Source organism: Sipha flava, unplaced genomic scaffold, assembly GCF_003268045.1.
Source record: "Sipha flava isolate LNK unplaced genomic scaffold, YSA_version1 38_pilon_pilon, whole genome shotgun sequence".
Lineage (NCBI taxonomy): Eukaryota > Metazoa > Arthropoda > Insecta > Hemiptera > Aphididae > Sipha > Sipha flava.
In genome coordinates this window covers 781,578-801,187 of record NW_020273099.1, presented here as the reverse complement: position 1 = coordinate 801,187, position 19,610 = coordinate 781,578, and the positions used below count along the sequence as shown (strand labels likewise).

Below are 19,610 nucleotides of genomic sequence, written 5' to 3'. Positions count from 1 at the left end.
GCAAATTAATAACATTCATTTACTATCAAAAGTAGTTTTAAGTGATGGTGACGTAAGATCATGTTTTATTGGTTTTGAAGAACCGGAAGAGAGCACTTGGATACTATAAAGCTATTAAGGCAGTTGATTCAATTCTTACATGGTCAAATTTTTCATCAAAGATGTCTTCAGTTGTTACTGTTGGTGCAGCTATAAACACTGGTCACAAAGGTGGATTATGGGGTATGATAGAAAGTGAACAGCAAACAAATTCATGTGACAATAATATGCCACTATTTAAAAAAATGGTGAGCTGTATACAGAATTGCTTTAGTTTAGGAAAATTTAACTTCCAATGTTATTGAATTAAAAAATTAATTGAAATTTGTTCTTCTATTTCAACATATTTTCATAAATCAGGTTTACGAACAAATGAATTAAATAAAATAGCAAAAAATAATAATTTGAATATTGTTCATTTACCAAAATATTTTGAAATCAGATGACAGAGTTTACATATGATTTGCTATAAATTGGTATGGTTTGGTATTATATTTTACTCAAGAAAAAAATGATCGTACATGTGCTGGATTTTTAAAATTATTGACTGTATTGAGTGTACTATTAATACATAAGATTCATTGTGAACATTTACGGGTAAAGGAATAATTGTATACAATATAAAATCGTAATTAATAACTAATGGAATCTCCATGATAAAAATAAGAACTTTTTCAACAAAAATTACGTTAGTAGTGATAAGTCGGAATAGTTCCGACAAGCTAGAGTTTTCTATATCAATGGGTATGCTTTCCCATACGGGTAGTTGTGTTTTAATATCATTAATTTGTTTTTTTTAAAGTCTTTATATCAAGTATACTAGAATGAACTAGTGCCTGAAGTGCCATGTTTATGATGTTTACTAAATTTTCCATTTCGAAAGCATACTGTGTAAGAATTATGTTTAGTAACGACACTCGCTCTTCTTGTGCTGTATTGAATTCTAATATACCTATTTGTATCTTTTCTACTTGTATTTCTTTGAGTAAATAGTTGTATTTATCGGATAGTTTTGTTTGACTTTCCCCTATTTCCAATAGTAAGGAATTCACATTAGAAATAGTGGATTGCATAATTTGTGTCTGCTTATCAGTTAATTGGGCTATTCGGGATTTAGAAAATTCCTGTTCCCGCATTTTATTATAGAAATATTCAGCGTCGGTACTGTCACAAGCACCATATGAAACGTTAGCTATTTTGCCTACTATATTTATTAAACCCCTTTTGGCGCGATAACTACTCTTGGGTGTTTCTATCATTTTCATTACATGTTCCCTATTACATAGCATCTAGTCTTCCACGGTACTTAGACTTCATTGATGCTAAGACAGAAAATTATGTTTCATACAAATACGTAGTTGCAAATGGGATTAGTATTCTCATGACTTTTTTCAAATAATATCGGGCACTCTTTTTTTACACTTATGTAATTCGCCATAGGTACGTGAAAAATAGAAAGTAAGATTTTATGTAAAATAAATGATGTTACCCACCCTATACACTTTTAGGTATCCTAGAAAAAATATAAAATTGTATGTAATAACTTGTAAATGTAACATATGATTATAAAAACAATATACTGAAACTTAATTAGTATAAGCATTATATTATTTCTTTCAATCACCTACCTATAAAACACCCCAAAAGTATTTGATATTGTTTTGAATATAATGTGTTGTTTGGGAAATAATAGTTAGACTTGTATGCATGCCAACTATTATCCATGTATTCCGATTCGCCATCTATAAAACAAATAATTGCATAAAAATAATATTCTTAAAGTGCGTCCAGACCGAGCAGTTTTTGCCGCACGGCATGTGTGAATACATGAATACATTTTCCGCGGCTTTTTTAATGCCGCGCGGCATAATTTCCGATCAGCCTAGTGAGCGGTCTACATAAAAAAAAAAGCCGCGCGGAGTGTGTCGCTCGCCTATGCCGTGTGTGTGTGAACGTATTTTCGGCAAAGCCGCGCGGCATCAGAACTTATTTTTTAGTAGGTATTTAAATTATTTTTTAAGTAATTAGTAACAGAACAAACTTTTTTCACTGAGGTAAAACTAATTTTTGTAATAATCTCCAGAATACACAATTTAAACAAAATATAGATTACTTACTGATCTCGTGCATTTCGTTGCCCATTAAAAATGACACAACTCTATAGTATTTATGAATAATATATTATTATTATAGTTTTAAAACAAATCGGGAAATAAATGCCGCACCATGTGGACGCGTATTTGACGCGCGGCAAAAGCTGCTCCGTCTGGATGCGCCTTTAGAGTAACATTCATTGTTATTTTCACTGTAATTTTTTTTTATCACAGTAGCAATATCACAGTGTGATAAATATTTCTCACAGTTTAACATCACTATAGTAGTGTTTTTTAGTTTATTTATTTATTTTTTTTTTTATTTAAAATATAATTACAATCTATACAACAATTTAGTACAATAAGTAATTTAGATATAGTATTTACATATCGAGAATAACAGATGAGAGAGGGCACTCAGTAGTGTCACCCGACAGATTAAATTAGAAGGTCTCTAGGCCAGGAGCGTTTTAAACGTCTCTGGGGGTTATCAGGGATTATTAGAGAAGATATGCGTTTTATTAATGGATTGTAGTGTTGGATTAACTTGGAATGAAAGGAGACGTAGTGATACTTTGTTAATTGAGTGAGCGATGAAATATTTAGATCTTTGTGGAGATTATTATTTGTGATAAACCATGGAGCAGAAACAATTTGCCTCAGACAGATAGACTGGAATGCCTGGATTGTTCTCGTGTTGGAGGGTTTGGCAGAGCCCCAAATCTGGATGCCATAAGACCAAACAGGTCTGATGATGGTTTTGTATATTAATAGTTTATTTTTTAATGATGTCTTGGATCTAAGAAGTGGGCGGAATAAATTGAGTCTGGAGTTGATTGTTTTTCTTTTTATTTTAAGGTGTTGGGCCAATGTGAGGCGCCTGTCAAAGATCAAACCTAGGTATCTTATTGTCGGGGTGATTGGGATTTGGTTATTATTAAACGATACAGAGGGGCAGTCGCCTGGTCTAATAGAGAAAGTGATAAAGGATGATTTAGCTTCATTAATTTTGATCTTTCAGCGGTTTGACCATAGTTGAATCGAGTTGAGATGATTTTGTAGCCGGAGAGATACTACCTGGGGGTCATGGTTTGAAGCCAGGATTATCGTGTCGTCAGCATATGTACCCAGTGATGTATGAGGAGAGGTCGGAGTGTCGTGGGCGAATATAGAGTATAAAAAGGGAGCTATGTCGCATCCTTGGGGGACTTCAGCTAGTATTTGGAAGTTTGACGATAGCTGTTGTTAACGCGAACACAGAAGGTGCGATTTTCGAGGTATGATTTTAGGAGAAGGTAGTAGGGGGCAGGAAGGAATTTTTTGAGTTTGAAGAGAAGTCCTTCATGCCACACCTTGTCAAAGGCCTGAGCCACGTCAAGGAGTACAGCCGCACTGTAAAGTTTTGATTCCATGCTGGTAGAGATTAAGTCGACAGTGCGGTGGATTTGGTGGATGGTGGAGTGCTTGGACCTGAATCCAAATTGGTGGTTTAGGATGATGTTGAATTTGTCCGATAGTGGAAGTTGCCTTTTGAGGAGTATTTTTTCAAAAATTGCGAATGTGGGAAGGAGAGAGATTGGTCTATAGGAAGACGGGATATCAGGAGGTTTGTCCGGTTTTAGAATTAGGATTATGTTTGAATGTTTCCAGGCTGTAGGAAAGTAGGATAAACGAAACATAAAGTTGAAAATTAGTGCTAAAAGAACGATAGATTTTTCAGGGAGGTGTTTGACAACTAAGTTGCTTATTAGGTCGTGCCCAGGGGCTTTTTTGGTTGGGAGTTTTCGGATGATGTATTGAATTTCACCCGGGCTAGCATTTTTAGCGGGGAGGGCCATGGTGAGAGGGGATTCAAGAAATCTAGTAATATTTAGAGTATTTTATTTGGGATGATGTTATGTGGTTTGAAAACGTTAGCTAAGTGTTCGGCGAAAATGCTGACTTTATCGGAGTCAGAGGAAGCCCACGAATTTTATCGGTTTTTTCGAAGTTTATCGGCGAGTTAGAGCATGATATGGACAGGAATATTAGTATTATTCCAGGGTGGAGGATGGTTACTCGAGGCAGCGGAGGCAGAATTTTGAATAGTGGAAGTTAAGGAAAGGATAGCGCTGTCGATTTCAGAGGTAGTTTTTAGGGAGAGTTTAAGGTTTATGTTGATGGTTACTAATTTTTTGAATTTAGGCCAGTTTACTCTGCCAGAAGTAAGGGAAGGTATAATTTGTTTAGTAGCCCAGGCACCCACCTCAAGATAAATTGGGGTGTGGTCAGAGGAGAGATCGTTTAAGTTTGATATGGTTGAGTGAATGTGGTTTGGAATTTTGGAAACGAATATATCAAGGATATCAAGAAGTCTGTTACAGTGAGAAGGCCAGTAAGTAGGAGAAGGGGGAGATTACTGAGTAGTTCATAGTGTCTAAGACAGATTTAAGTGCACGGCCTCTGGTATTAGCGGAGCGATTTCCTCAGTAGGGGTGTTTTGAATTGAAATCACCTCCAACTATGAATTTTTGACCTAAGGTAGAAAAAAAGGTTTGAAATTCGACAGACGAAATTTTGGGTCCAGGGGGACAGTAGATTGCAGAAACGGCAATGGGGGTAGAGTTGTTAAAGTTGACTTGGATTGTAGTGGCTTGTACGTAGGGTTCAGAGTGTGGGGCTAATTAATGATGGGATAAATTGTTTTTAATGTAGATAGCGGTACTAGCGCTTAGTTTATTTAAAACCATTTTTTCATAAAATTTTGTTGAATCCATGAAATATGCATATAAATGTTCTTAAATCCAAAATATTGGAATTGGTACAAAAAGTAACAAAATATGCAAAATTATGCAACAAAAATTTTTAAATCTGAAACACATACTATGAATCGAATTTATATCGAATCAGAATTTCAACATGTACTTTCTAGACAAATATGCAAATGCTTAAAGTTCCGAGCCTTGCTAATCACGTATCTCGATTATTAATATTTCGAGACATCTCTCGATTATATAAATGTCTCGAATACTAATAATTCGATTATGCCCATCATTAGTTATAACTCTATGGTATGCTATACGTTGTACATTGTGAATAGGTGTTCAATAATATCGCTATAATGGTCACACTGGCTAACTGATGAAGGCAGGGCAGGGCACACAATAGTGAATAGCTACGCGGAAAAATATATATCGACCGTAGCCCATGAGTAACACTTCCGTCCATTCGTCCCCACTACTCGAGCATTCCAATCATAAGTTGACTCATTGTTTTTATTATTTTGATTAAAAGCATTTGCCATTTTTATATTCGTTTCTGCGGTTTAGGTATCTTGGTGTTAAGTGAACCAGTTTTAAAATTGATAGCACAACTTTTCCGTTTGAACTGCTCTGTATGTGATTTTTTTTTATCGTCTTTATTATCTTCGGATTATTGTGGCGCCGAGTATTTGATTACCGTTCAGAAGCTGTAAGTCTTTTATTCGTTTTGATATTCAGTATTGATGACTAGCCACGATTATGAAATAATTGTTTTACTGTAAACTGGATTACAAGTAGATGACAGTTGGGTTTTTTGAATTTTATCTTATACCTCTCTTATTTTCTTAGATGGGTGCAAAATGGAATAGGTAGTTTTCTTTTTTTCTTGTACACAATCAGTAAGAATGTATTATCTAAGAATTCATTTGAGAAAGAATGACTAAACGTATTATGAGTCATAGTCTTAATAACTTTCCTTAATAGAAATAATAATTTATTGTTACAGACCATGTACTTATGATTAATTTTTAAATTTGGTTGTTTTATTTCTTTTTTGTGCAGTTTCAACAGAATGTATCAATCAAGTAGAGTATGTAAGTAGAACCTTCTGTCCAGCTATTTAACAAAAAGTTATATTATTTATTATTATTATATTATTTAATATGTATTAAATTTCAGTACCAAGTAATACAGGTTATTCTAAAGATACAGCTATGATGTGGCAACAAGGACAATATTTGCCAGAATCCGGTATCCATTCGGGTGGAACTACTCAAGCTCATTCTATTACTGATAAAGAAGATGATTTAGAACGTGATCAATTGATCTATGAACTTAATCAAGGATTTTCACATGGGTTTACTCAAGATCAAGTTGATGGTAAATATTTGATTTATAAAAAAGCGTAAAATTTAGGTATTCATAAACTACACTCCTTTTTAAGAAATGAATCAGCAGTTGAGTCAATCGCGTACTCAAAGAGTACGAGCAGCAATGTTTCCTGAAACGCTCGAGGAAGGTATTGAAATCCCTTCTACACAATTTAATCAAGGGCAGTTGACAGCTGTTCAACGATTAGCTGAGCCAAGTCAAATGTTAAAACATGCTGTCGTTAACTTAATTAATTATCAGGTAAATTTAATAATTTTAAAGTTGCTTATAGAACAGTTCCATGATACCCAATACAATTGGTAACAGTCCAATATGCGACCTACACAGATTTATAAATAAATGTAAAATACAAATAATTTGAACTAACCTTTTTTTTATTCCTCTTCTCAGTGTCATCAATAACTTCATTGTTTCAGTCCATATTGTTATGAAATGTCTTTTTCATATCGGTCAAAAAGTTATCAAAAACGGTTTTTGGATTTTGACACAATTGTCACTACTCTTCTTGGAGTTGTCTATCTAGTAAAGGAGACACCCTATTATTTTTAATATTATATTTGGATTTTATAATTTTCCATAAGTCTTCAATTTGTTGAGTGTGTGGTCCTGTTACTGGATCAATAAAAAATTCAAAATGGTTAACTATTTGATGAATATATCCATGATTACTTAATGTTAAGTACACTCTCCATTAGTCACTATAAATTGTCGTTCCAGTTTTTATTTCATTTTTAATAATTTGTAAAAAAGGTTCTTGGTCCCAAAATACATAAATAATATTCCCATAAATAGAATAAAATGCCAATAATGACAATAACCAAGATAATGAAACATTTAGATCAACACATTCTTATTGGTAGGTCGAGTAACATTTATAGGTTGCATATTGAACTGTTACTTTTTTAAGAAGAAAATTAATTTTTCATGTAAAGTGCTGTATATTTATAATAATTTTTTTTCATTATTCAAGAATCTAATGCTAACATTTTTTTTTTTCATTGTTCACAAGGAACAGTCATATTGCTGCCATTACTTAACTTACAAATCATAGGTTATATTCTTTTTTTTCATTCAAAAAAATACAATATACTATTATTTAATATTTATTAGATCAATTTTAAACTTTTAAAATAATGATATAAATATAATATATTCAGTTGTTCAGTAATACTGTAATTTATTAATAAACCATTATATGAACCTTTTAAATGTATTTACTGTATTCGTATAATATAATATAAGATAAATTTAATTTAATATTATTTATGTAGGATGATGCTGATTTAGCGACCAGAGCTATACCTGAATTGATTAAATTATTAAATGATGAAGATCAGGTTGTTGTATCACAAGCTGCTATGATGGTGCATCAATTATCCAAAAAAGAAGCATCAAGACATGCCATCATGAATAGTCCTCAGGTAAATATCTTATTTTATTTTAGTATAATTATTTTTATTAGTTGTATTTGAATGAATGATTTTACTTATAGATGGTTGCAGCTTTGGTAAAAGCATTAACTAATAGCAATGATTTAGAAATGACCAAAGGTGCTGTTGGTACCCTTCATAACTTATCACATCATCGCCAAGGACTTTTAGCTATATTTAAAAGTGGAGGGATACCAGCTCTTGTTAAATTACTAAGGTAATAAATAATCATTTTAATTAACTATTGTAATATTTTATTTAGTCAAATTATTAAATAATAAATTTTTTTCAACTAAATATAGTTCTCCTGTTGAGTCCATCTTGTATTATGCTATAACAACCTTACATAATTTGTTGCTTCATCAAGAGGGCTCAAAAATGGCAGTTCGTCTTGCTGGAGGTTTACAGAAAATGGTAGCACTTTTGCAACGTAATAACGTTAAATTTTTGACAATTATAACTGATTGCTTACAAATAATGGCGTATGGTAATCAAGAAAGTAAATTAATTATACTTGCTTCACAAGGGCCAATTGAACTTGTACGTATTATGCGCTCATATGACTATGAGAAGCTTTTATGGACAACATCCAGAGTTTTAAAAGGTTACTATAAAACTATAATAGTATAATATAATTTACTATAAATTACTATTAGGTAGTTTTTCTTTATTAAATTTTTTTTTTCTTTAGTTTTATCAGTATGTTCAAGTAATAAGCCAGCAATTGTTGAAGCTGGTGGCATGCAAGCTCTTGCAATGCATTTACAACATGGAAGTCAACGTTTAGTTCAAAATGCATTATGGACTTTACGTAATTTGTCAGATGCTGGAACTAAGGTACAATTGGCTGGGGTATAATTAAGGGATCATGGATGAATAGATCCCTCCTCCAGAAACTTATTTTACTAATTTTTTGCAATTATTTATATTTTATACTAGTATTTTAATTGCATACATCACTACCTATATGTACATGTATATAAATATGAATTGCTAGTCCATGATATTGGGATTATGTACAGTGTAATTTTGTGAAGCATTTTTCAAAATTCTTTAGTTTAAACAATACCTAGTACCATTACTTAATATAGTCGTGCATTTTTTTTTTTTTTTTTTATATATTATATAAAATGGAAATTAAAAATAAATACAAAAGTTTTGACAAAAGAATAAATCTAGCAATTAACATCATCTGAAAAATTCTAGAATGTACCATACAAGCATATATTAGATAAGCGCTGTATTTTCGTTATCTTAAATTATTTTAAATTACTAACTACATAAATTAGTTACTGCTAGAATTAATTAGAATTTTAGAATCATTAGAAAAAAAATGACAAAAAAAAAACTGTATGCTCCTAAACAAAATACTGTTCTTCTATCAGATATTGTAAATAGCACTATTTGTTTAATAGTAAAAACACTTAAATGACTATGTGCAACACAATGTTTTTAGAAGTGATAAAAAGTTAATAGATTTTTACTTAAAAATTTTAATCCCCTCAAGGCAAATTCCTATTTTATGTAAATATTGGGCATTAATATTTTTACTTTTATCAAGCTTAGTAAAAATTATATTAAACATTTATATATGTGTTTTATATATTATGCACATTTGTATTAGTCAATTTTATTTATATATTTTATATACTTTTAGGTTGATGGATTAGAACAGCTATTGCAATCATTAGTATTAGCACTAAGCCATTCAGATGTAAATGTAGTAACATGTGCTGCTGGAATTTTATCAAATTTGACTTGCAATAATCAACGTAATAAAGTTACTGTTGTTCAAGTAGGCGGTGTTGAAGCATTAGTACAGACAATAATGAATGCTGGAGATCGTGAAGAAATTACTGAACCTGCTGTGAGCTCAATCAATAAATTTCATTTTGTTCTTATTCAAAATAATTATTATTATATTTTAGGTCTGTGCTTTGAGGCATTTGACTTCTAGACATATTGAATCAGATAGTGCACAAAATGCTATAAGACACATTGGTGGTATTCAAGTTATAGTGAAATTATTACAACCTCCTTCTCGTTGGCCACTTGTTAAAGCTGCAATTGGACTAATTAGAAATGTAGCTCAGTGTCAAGGAAATCATATACCATTAAGAGAACATGGGGCCATACACCATTTAATACGATTATTAATGAGAGCATTTCAAGATATTCAAAGAGTATGATATTATTGAATGTTAATTATTATATTAACTATTTTAATTAATGATTAAGTCATTAATTTTAATTGTATTATGATATTATAGACATCTACTAACAGTAGTGTAGCAGGATCAGGTAGATCACAATCAGGTGGTGTATATGCAGATGGAGTACGTATGGAAGAAATTGTTGAAGGTACTACAGGTGCATTGCATATTCTGGCACGAGAATCACACAATCGAGTACTTATGCGTTCCCAACAAGGGTTGATTGCTGTATTAGTTCAGTTGTTATTTAATGATATTGAAAATGTTCAACGAGTGGCTGCTGGTGCTTTGTGCGAGTTAGCTATTGATAAAGATGGAGCAGATATGATTGAAGCAGAAGGTGCCACAGCACCTCTTACAGAACTGTTACATTCCCGTAATGAAGGAGTTGGTAATGAGAATATTTTTTTATTTAAGCAATGGTTTTTTAAAAAAAAAAATTAACGACAATTTTTTTTATTATTTTGTATAAAGCAACATATGCTGCAGCAGTGTTATTCAGAATGTCAGAAGATAAACCAAATGATTACAAAAAACGATTATCTGCAGAATTGAGTAATTCATTATGCCGAGAAGACCAAAATACATGGCCACCTAATGATCTTGGAATGGGACCTGATCTTCAGGTAATTAAAAGTTATAAGACTTATTGCTAAGTCTAATTTAATATAAAATGTTTGAATTAGCCAGAGGCATACATCGTTTGTTGAGGTATGTTTTGTAATCAAATTATTGTTATTGCTTTTTTCCGAATATTGCATAAATACACAATTTTCTAAGTTCATGCATGGTGTTTGGTACACCTAGACTAGGCATAAACAGTTTTATTTTATTTTTATAATTATAATTATTATTATTATTATTTTTTTTTGTATTATATTTTTTGTACAGTAGCTAGACTTTTTTTATTTTTGTAAACAGGACGCATACGATTTGTATGGTCATGGACTTGGTAGCGTGCACAATGGAATGGGCTCAATACGACATAGCAACTACCACCAACAATCAGGTATATATTGATGTATATATTATAGATATAGATGCTAAATTTACTTAACTGTTCTAATTTTGTTGTGCTTATTTTGCATGCAATTCTTCACTAACAGTAAGTATTAAGTAATTACATTTTTATTAAAAATTTATTTAAGTGTATACAATATTTGGTGGTTTGGTTATAATATGTATTACCTTATACATTTTAATTGACTTTTAATTAATGTGTTTTTTTATTTTGATTAAACAAGGACAATTAAATTTCTAGAGAATCTAAAATTGCTATAGTTGAAGACATTAAACTTAACCATTTTATTATTAATATGTAATAACTAGAGAATGCATTTTTATGTTCTTAAAATATTTAAATATTTAATTATTTCTTAAGCTAAAAAAATATGGGTTTTTATTTAAAATAATTTATAATTCTCTGAATGAACAAGTTACATTAAAAAATATGTATAGTCAATGTACATTCAATTTAAGGTACTTGTGTGTTAACGCGACTAACTTGATTTTGAACGCATTATTGTACCCAACATATTTTTAATACATTTATAATAATACAAAACTACCCAAAGCTAAAAGACAATGTAGTTGGTAAGTTCCACAGATCTATTGCCAAATAATCGTAACTGTATAACAAATTATTACTACTATAGTGTGGTTGTGACTACATGTCTACAAAAGTCCAAAAGTCCTAAAAGTTACCCAACCAGCAGTGGCGTAAACTGGGTGGTACAAATGTGGCACTTACAACACCAGATCTAAAATGTAGTAGTGCAATGATATGTTTTTACACCACCAAAAAATCATTGAAATTTGTATACCTATATTATTTTTAAGATTCAAGGAAATCAGCATACTACAAACAAAATTTGATTGTTTTTTTTTTTATTAATATTTTAATAATAAAGGTTTTAATGCTAAAATAATTCAAAATTTATTTTTTATTTAAAGAAATATTAGGAAGAATTTTTTTTTTTGAAATTGGAAAATTGGTGTGTTGGAAATTGTAAGTTGAGAATATGCCTCTGCCCCACCAGAAATTGGATCCAATTTACGCCACTGCCAGCCAGTCTATAAAAATTGTGATAAGTGCAATTGTAACGACATTGGAAAAAATTGAATTAGAAATAGAATCGCGTATAAAACGGCTTCGCTATAACCCATAATATGAGGTAGTCGCGATAATGAATATGTGTTACGCGGTAAGCGCGATAACACATAAGTACCCAATTTAATAATATTTATTTTTAATATACATTCATTGCATCTCATGTTAATGCTTAGTTTGAAAATAATCAGTTACCTTAAAAATATAGTAATGAAGTCAATTGTATAGTTGTAACTTCAAAGAAAAACAGTGACCACTCAGGGATGGGCAAACTACTCAAAAAAAAGGTCATTAATTACAAATTACAAAATTAAATTACTTGCAATTGCAAATTACAATTTAAAAAAAGTTGATAAACATGAAAAAAATTAACATAAAAAAGTAAATTAGAAGTTCTTGTATTATAATTAAAATTTTAAATAAATAAATAATAAATAAGTTGAATATAAAAAATAGAACAGTTGAAATATTTTTAGGCGCCATAATTATAACTTTCTTTTAAAAAAACAAACATTTAAAATTTCTTATCATATAGTCTTGAAAAGGTAGGTGCCTTTATTAACTAGCAAAAGAAGGATCAGAATTATATTAAATAAATATTTTTAAGCAACTGGTATTTTTATCATTATAAAATTGCAACAGTTGTAAATCAATATTGCTTTGAGTAGTATTTATAGAAGATTGGCTGAATTTTGGAGCATACTTACTAAAAAATTGTCATTGTCATCTAATGATATATTGAAACTCATTTTGTCACTATCAAGAATAACAATTAATTTTTATTCGTTAAATGTCCGATAATTTATGTTAATTTAACATACTTATTTATATGGAAGGTACAACTGTCAACTATATGTAATGAATAACTATATATTTTTTAATAATTTTTAGGGTATGACACGTTACCAATAGATTCTATGCAAGGCCTAGAAATATGTTCTCAACAAGAATCTAATTGTAGTCCATTGGACGTTGTGACAGCTAATGATATTGATTTTGGGCGTCTAGGAGATTTACCTTTACCTGAACCTCCTCAAGACAACAATCAAGTAGCTGCTTGGTATGATACTGACTTATAAAGTTTGTTAATATAATAAATTAACAAGTATTAAATATAAATAGATTACTTTTTTATTCTGTAAAATAAATTATAAAACATGGAAGTTTATTTAACTTGATAAGTATTCAAGCCTATGCTTGTTCAGTTAATACTATCTAGTTATTTGGTGAAAATGAGAACTAAGAGGTTATAAATAACAATAATGATATTAATATTTATATTGGTTGAGTTTGTAAAGAAGTTAAGAAAAACAATTACACCATGATACCTATTAACTAATAACATCATTATTATTAAATCTTACACTATTTTTGAATATTAATATCTATAATTTATTTTATGTATTGTAATTTTTAGTAATGTATAGTAGAGTGCATTAGTTTAAGTAGTTTAATATTTATAATGTTTTCAAACCCAAAGTTCATCAAACTCTTATTAATATTTATACTAATTAAAAGTTATTGATCTCTGTTATTTTTTGTTTTCTGTTAACAATTTCTTCAATGTTCTTGTATTGGCGATTTATATTAATGAGTGAATAATATAATTATATGAATTTGTAATTTAAATTAATTATAAATTTAATAGTTTATGCGTTTGCTGTCTTTAATTATTTAATATACAACGTTTAAATTGTAATATCCTAAACTATTTTGTGTTTAATAGTTCTAGATTTATCATTTAAATTATTTCATTTTATATTATATTTATATATATATACATATTATGTACCAACATTATGTATTTTAAGTTTTATTAAAAACATTATTTTATACACCTACTGTCATCAATTATATATTATTATAGATTATAGATAGCTCACTGTTATAGAAAATATGTTGCGCAGGAGTTGAGTCAATTGAATTGGCAGTCACCAACAGGTAGGGGCAATGCGACCTTTAATTCAACCTTTTTAACATTGCGGCACACTTCATCACCAACAAAATGTTCACGGCACACCAATACATATATTATGTGAACCATGTTAAATATATGACTATATGTGTGTATACTGTTTACAGTCTACTCTATTAGATGCAGTGCTCGAATTGGGAAAAATTAAGTAAATGTGCTCAGTCCAACAATTTGAAAACTGCGTTCCATGTGCGCAATTATTTAATTCAGTCCCGTAGGGGGTTTTGTCCCTGCTCTGACCCCCCTCCCCTCCGCCAACCTAACATATATTTTGAATGCCACTTTACAGCTAAATATTCAAATTCCAAATATAATATATTTTAATAGCAATACCAACATCCTACATGTTACAATAGAAAATAAAAATAAAATAATAATTAACATAATTGTAGGCGATCAGGCAGTCTCATAAATCGAATAATATAATCATATATTTGGTTTTTGTTTTTATTTATTTTTAATCTTTAGTGCGGGCCACGGCCTTAGAATATTAGTTGTGGTGCGGGCATTTATTTTTTCCCGAAATGACGATATTGTCGATCGCCAATATTACGAGTAACAAACCGTACAATGTATAAAGCAGTGGTTCTCGACCTGTGCACCTAGGGGCACCACCGAGCACTTCTTAAGGGCACCGTGGCCTACGGTTCATAACAAATAGTTTAAAATGTATAGAATATTTTTTCCTTATTCTCGTAAAAACGTTATAGAGAATAATGTAATATTTTCTATCGTATATTCGGACATTTTCATTTTAACCTTATAATATTTTTATGTGATAATTATGATCATAATAACAATAATTTTTATTTATTTATTTTTTAAGTTTAAAAAACCATTAATTTATAATTTAGTTAAATTTTAATAAAATTGGTTATCTGTGAGTATTTTTGTTTTGTTCTGTCTTTCATGTTATTCATAGCAGGGCACCGTGGCTAAATTGGTCCAAAAAAAGACACCGCGGAAAAAAAGTTTGGGAACCGCCAGTATAAAGTATAATACACCAAATTCACAGACATTGCTATTTATATTTCCTCAGAAATGATAACGTTCTCCCTTATCATAACCACCATATAATCTTTAATTATGAAAATAGTTTTAATATTATAAATCGTAAAATTCGTTTTCAAATTGACGTAAATTGAAATTTACATAAAAATTATTTTGGACATCAATTAGGATGAACGTGGCGTCCCCCCTTCCTATGAAAAAATATAGTTGGGGTACGGAAAAAAAAAAATAGTAGAGCTGCGCACCCCTCCCAATTCAAGCACTGATTAGAGGGTTATTTATTGTTAAATTTAAAAATACAATCGATCGACTAAGACGGCTGAAACGGCCATACTTACAATAAATAATATATGTATTCGCGATTAGTTCGATCAGTTTTCATCGAATATCGATAATAACCTGGTAATTACATCCTTATAAAACAATTTATAGATTTATCACAGCACACTTCAAGGACGTTCGCGTAACATCAGTTGGGAACCACGGGTTTATATATTGCAATTTATTCAAAACAACCTATAACACGCAATTTTATACTACATTACTATATATCAGGTGTAGGCGGCCGGCAAGCCATTTTTATTGAGCCAGTGTTATATTTTCAAGTTAAATCATACAATTTTAAAGTTTTCGTCTATAATCTTATCGATATAATAATTTTTATCTAGTATTAGACAGATCTAAATGTTGACCTTGTAGCATTTGCATATTTTTTTTTGCACCATCATAAAAATAGCATAGTACGAAACAAATACGTTTCACGTTTCCACAAAGCCAGTTTTGAAATTTTATTGTGCGAAATGCATATTTTGCGTATTTTTGGTTTTTAGTACATATTTTTTCCACTTTATACTTTTAAAAGCATATTTTAAATAACTTATCATTTTATCAATATTTTTTCGTGAACGTTTTGATTTATTTATTTATACGACTAAAATAACATTGAATTTAAAATTATTTTAAATTTTGATCATAATATTAATATGGTTTTTGACTTTTCTCAGACTCATCATAGTTTTTCTAACGCCTGTAGTCGATATCGGATATATTCATATTTCAGTAAACGCTGTTTCTCAACATTTGACGGTCGAATTCCAAAAGCGGGGCTTGCCACCCGCGCACAATGTATTAGCCAAAGGTCGCTGAAGATGTAGATCAACTGATTCGAGCCAAGATACCCAACCCAGACACCGAGAGAAAACTCTACATCATGGTGATCAACATGATGCACAGACCTTGCGGAGTTCAGAACCCAGCGTGCACCTGCATGGCAGACGGGAAATTTCAGAAAGATTTTCCCATAGCTTTCAACGACGAAATGCAATTTAAGAGAGCTGGAGGTTATCCTGCCTACAGACGTAGAGACAACGGCCGCGCAGCTTCAGTGAGAAATAGAGAGCTCTTAAAACAATTCCGTTGTGCCGTACAACCCTCGATTACAAAATCATTATTCAGATAAAAAAACTCATAAAATAAACCCAATTAATTAATTGTAAGTTTTAAGTTGTTAAATAAAGTATATTCATTATAATAAGTACCTACAGAAAAATTCTTATTTTTTATTAAAAAAAATTCATTTTAAAAGCATATTTTGTACATTTAAGTGCATATTTGATGAATATGTATGCCCAGGACACATTATTTACACGCCATGTCTTAACATGACGTTCGTGAAGTTGACCCCCCCCCACTTTGTCCTATTGACTTCAAACCTTTACCAATATTTTGGAACTAATTTGGAATCAATTTTTCATAATTTGGAACTTTACCCTTTTCTCGGAATAAAAGTTTTTCGGTTGGAGGGTCCAACTTCAATAAGCCCCCTCCTCCACTTTGTCCTATCGACTTTAAACCTTTACCAATATTTCGGAACTAATTTGGAACTATTTAGAACTAAGTTTTCAGAATTTGGAACTTCACCCTTTTCCCCGTATAAGAGTTTTTCGATCGGGGGAGTACAAATCCACGCAGCCCCTCCCACCACCCACTTTGTCCTATCGACTTCATTCATCAACATTTTGAATCTTATTTGAAATTAATTAGAATCTAGTTTTCTGAAACACCTATATTAAATATAGGTTACAGATTTAAAAACAAATAGTAATAATAAATTAAAATTGTGAGATTTAAAATTAGTTATTGCTTTAAAAAAGGAAAATTAGTTATCTTAAAGAAAACAAATCTAAAAATTGCAAAGTTGAAATTTCAAAATTATATTTCTTAGTACATACTTAAAATATTGTTTTTAGAAATCTGTTTCTCAATTTGATAAATTTGGTAATTAATTTGCATTACTAGTATCTATAATTGTTATATAATACCATAGAACATTTTAAAATATATCTTTATGATTAGCAGATAATTTTTTTTTACTATTAAAATATAATATTTAAACTCCGGACCATATGTGCCCTTAATATATTGCTATGCTCATAGGAGAGAGATTTCGGCGTATCTAAAATTGACATTTTGAAACTAGGAAGCATAATTTTTGTAGTTGTCAAAATTTTGCTATCTGTGTAAATATTTACAACACATAAACAATTATTGGCAACTTGAAAAAGTTATATCCTTCACCCAGGCATTATCAATTCAATGAGGACAATTTTTTTGTTCCTTGTAACTTTATATGGCATTAAACTTTAACATAACTATTTTAAACTGTCAATATTATTAGAAATTTTTGAAAACTGTATTAAAACCAACTAAATATCTATGAACGTATAAAATATAACAGTAAATATACTTCAATATTTTCGAACACAAACTACATTGTATAAGATAAAATTAATATAAATCATATTATTATTGATTTTCCTTATCTTGTCATATAATTTGATACTATTTTGAACACAATACATTCAGGCAATTATTATTGGACAAGTCCATAAAGTGTTATTTTTATGAATTTATATTTAAATGGTTCAGTATACATATAATTTTATACGTAAGATATATTTAGAATACTTCAAAAGTATTCCGAATACTTTTAACATACTTCTAGTTTTCATACTACAGTGAAACCTCGGTATCTCGAAGTCGTAAGGGACCAAAAAAAAAAAAATTCGACATATCGAAACTTCGAGTTAGAGAGGGAATTTAAAACATAAATAAAATTTGAAATAAAAATGTTAAATTATTGGGAAAAATGTGTATTTATAATATAGAATGTATTTATACATTGAATACATATTATGTATTAGTATTCGTCATTTGGATAAGTATACATTATTTTCTATGAAAGTAGAAAATCTGACATTTTTGTTTGTTTTTGTTTAGTATTAAAAGTATTTTCAATAAAACTACCTAAAATATTAAGTGCAGAAAAAATATTGTCAGAAACTCCTGACTGTTATTGAACGTATCTTTGAAGTTCATGTATATAGTTTTCAGCTTGGGCACCACGTATGAAAGATTTAACAACAGCAATTTCTTCCTCGTCGATTGCTTCATCGACAGAATCTATCTCTGGCTCACTGACTTATATAATGACTTAATGACTTCGACTTATAGAAATATTCGGCATATGGAAATTCGATATAAGGAAATAACTGAGTACGTAAGTCCAATACTGAATGATCGGGACTGAAAAAAAAATCGACCTACAGAAACTTCAAGATACCGGAGTTCGAGATACCGAGGTTTCACTGTATCAAAATAATAAATGTAAAGTTCCAAATTCTGAAAACTTGGTTCCAAGTAGTTCCAAATTAGTTCCAAAATATTGGTAAAGGTTTAAAGTCGATAGGACAAAATGGGGGGGGGGGGGGGGGGGGGGGTGCGTGAAGTTTTCTTCCCAACCGAAAAACTCTTATTCCGGGAAAAGGGTAAAATTCCAAATTATGAAAACTTGGTTTCAAATTAGTTCCGAAATATTGGTGAAGGTTTGAAGTCGATAGGACAAAGTGGGGGGGGCCAACTTTACGGACGTCTTAACATGACTTTATATCATGCCGGGGTAAGACGTGCGAGGCGGCGCTGTACACATTAATACAACGCGTATGGTAGCATAGTATGCTAAACATATTTAGGTTGCACACTTTGCACACTAATTTTTGTCAGTCAGCACCATTTAAAAAAAGAAAATAATAAAAAAAAACATTAAAAATTGTTCTTTATACTTCATATATAGGTACACTAAATAAAAACATTCCTAATAAACATTTATTTTTCGTATTATGTATAACTCCTTAAGAAGTATAGGTATGACACGAATAATATGTGAACTTGCAAGTTAGTATTCCTTATTATAAATTATTAAAAACTTAAATATCTTACCTGATATTTGTAAATTTGCACCAATCTCTTCCCATGCCTCTTCATGAATGTTATTATCTTTATAGTCGACAGAAAAAATGTCGTATAAAGATTTATGTTCCCGGATATTTTCAATTAATGACTCCTCCTCAAATGAAGACATTTTAAAAAGATAGGAAAACAAACAGCATCGGCTGATATCTGGAGTAAAATTATCGTATTTTAAATAATAGGTACGATATTATCACGTCACACGTTTTTCAAAATTATATGAAATGCGTGGCGTGGAATTGAGTGGGAATGCATTGCGTATTATAAATATGATCACAAAATCGAATAATATTTAAAA

At 30.4% G+C, this 19,610-nt stretch overlaps 2 protein-coding genes across 6 annotated transcripts; one reads left to right on the top strand and one right to left on the bottom strand.

Moving 5' to 3' along the window:
• Window positions 1–1,621: 1,621 nt before the first annotated feature.
• LOC112688277 lies at window positions 1,622–19,460 on the bottom strand. 2 transcript variants are annotated; one of them, XM_025561390.1, is made up of 2 exons: window positions 19,283–19,460; window positions 1,622–1,781 (listed from the first exon to the last, which is right to left on the bottom strand). In XM_025561390.1, the coding sequence occupies exons 1-2, from the start codon at window positions 19,422–19,424 to the stop codon at window positions 1,660–1,662; spliced, it is 264 nt and encodes an 87-aa protein (XP_025417175.1). In that variant the 5' UTR covers window positions 19,425–19,460; the 3' UTR covers window positions 1,622–1,659. The 2 variants fall into 2 exon arrangements, 1 of the variants encoding a protein (XP_025417175.1); XR_003149058.1 differs by lacking the exon at window positions 19,283–19,460 and adding an exon at window positions 2,157–2,340 and having other exon boundaries at window positions 1,697–1,781.
• On the top strand, window positions 5,301–13,522 carry LOC112688275 (armadillo segment polarity protein). Of its 4 annotated transcripts, XM_025561386.1 has the most exons (14): window positions 5,302–5,582; window positions 5,936–5,967; window positions 6,053–6,253; window positions 6,318–6,505; window positions 7,537–7,686; window positions 7,758–7,912; window positions 7,998–8,299; window positions 8,387–8,532; window positions 9,353–9,562; window positions 9,624–9,878; window positions 9,966–10,299; window positions 10,383–10,534; window positions 10,830–10,917; window positions 12,910–13,520. In XM_025561386.1, the coding sequence occupies exons 2-14, from the start codon at window positions 5,946–5,948 to the stop codon at window positions 13,095–13,097; spliced, it is 2,391 nt and encodes a 796-aa protein (XP_025417171.1). In that variant the 5' UTR covers window positions 5,302–5,582; window positions 5,936–5,945; the 3' UTR covers window positions 13,098–13,520. The 4 variants fall into 4 exon arrangements, with proteins under 4 accessions (XP_025417174.1, XP_025417173.1, XP_025417171.1 ...); XM_025561389.1 differs by lacking the exon at window positions 10,830–10,917 and having other exon boundaries at window positions 5,301–5,582; window positions 12,910–13,033; XM_025561388.1 differs by lacking the exons at window positions 10,830–10,917; window positions 12,910–13,520 and adding an exon at window positions 10,595–10,619 and having other exon boundaries at window positions 5,301–5,582.
• Window positions 19,461–19,610: the final 150 nt, after the last annotated feature.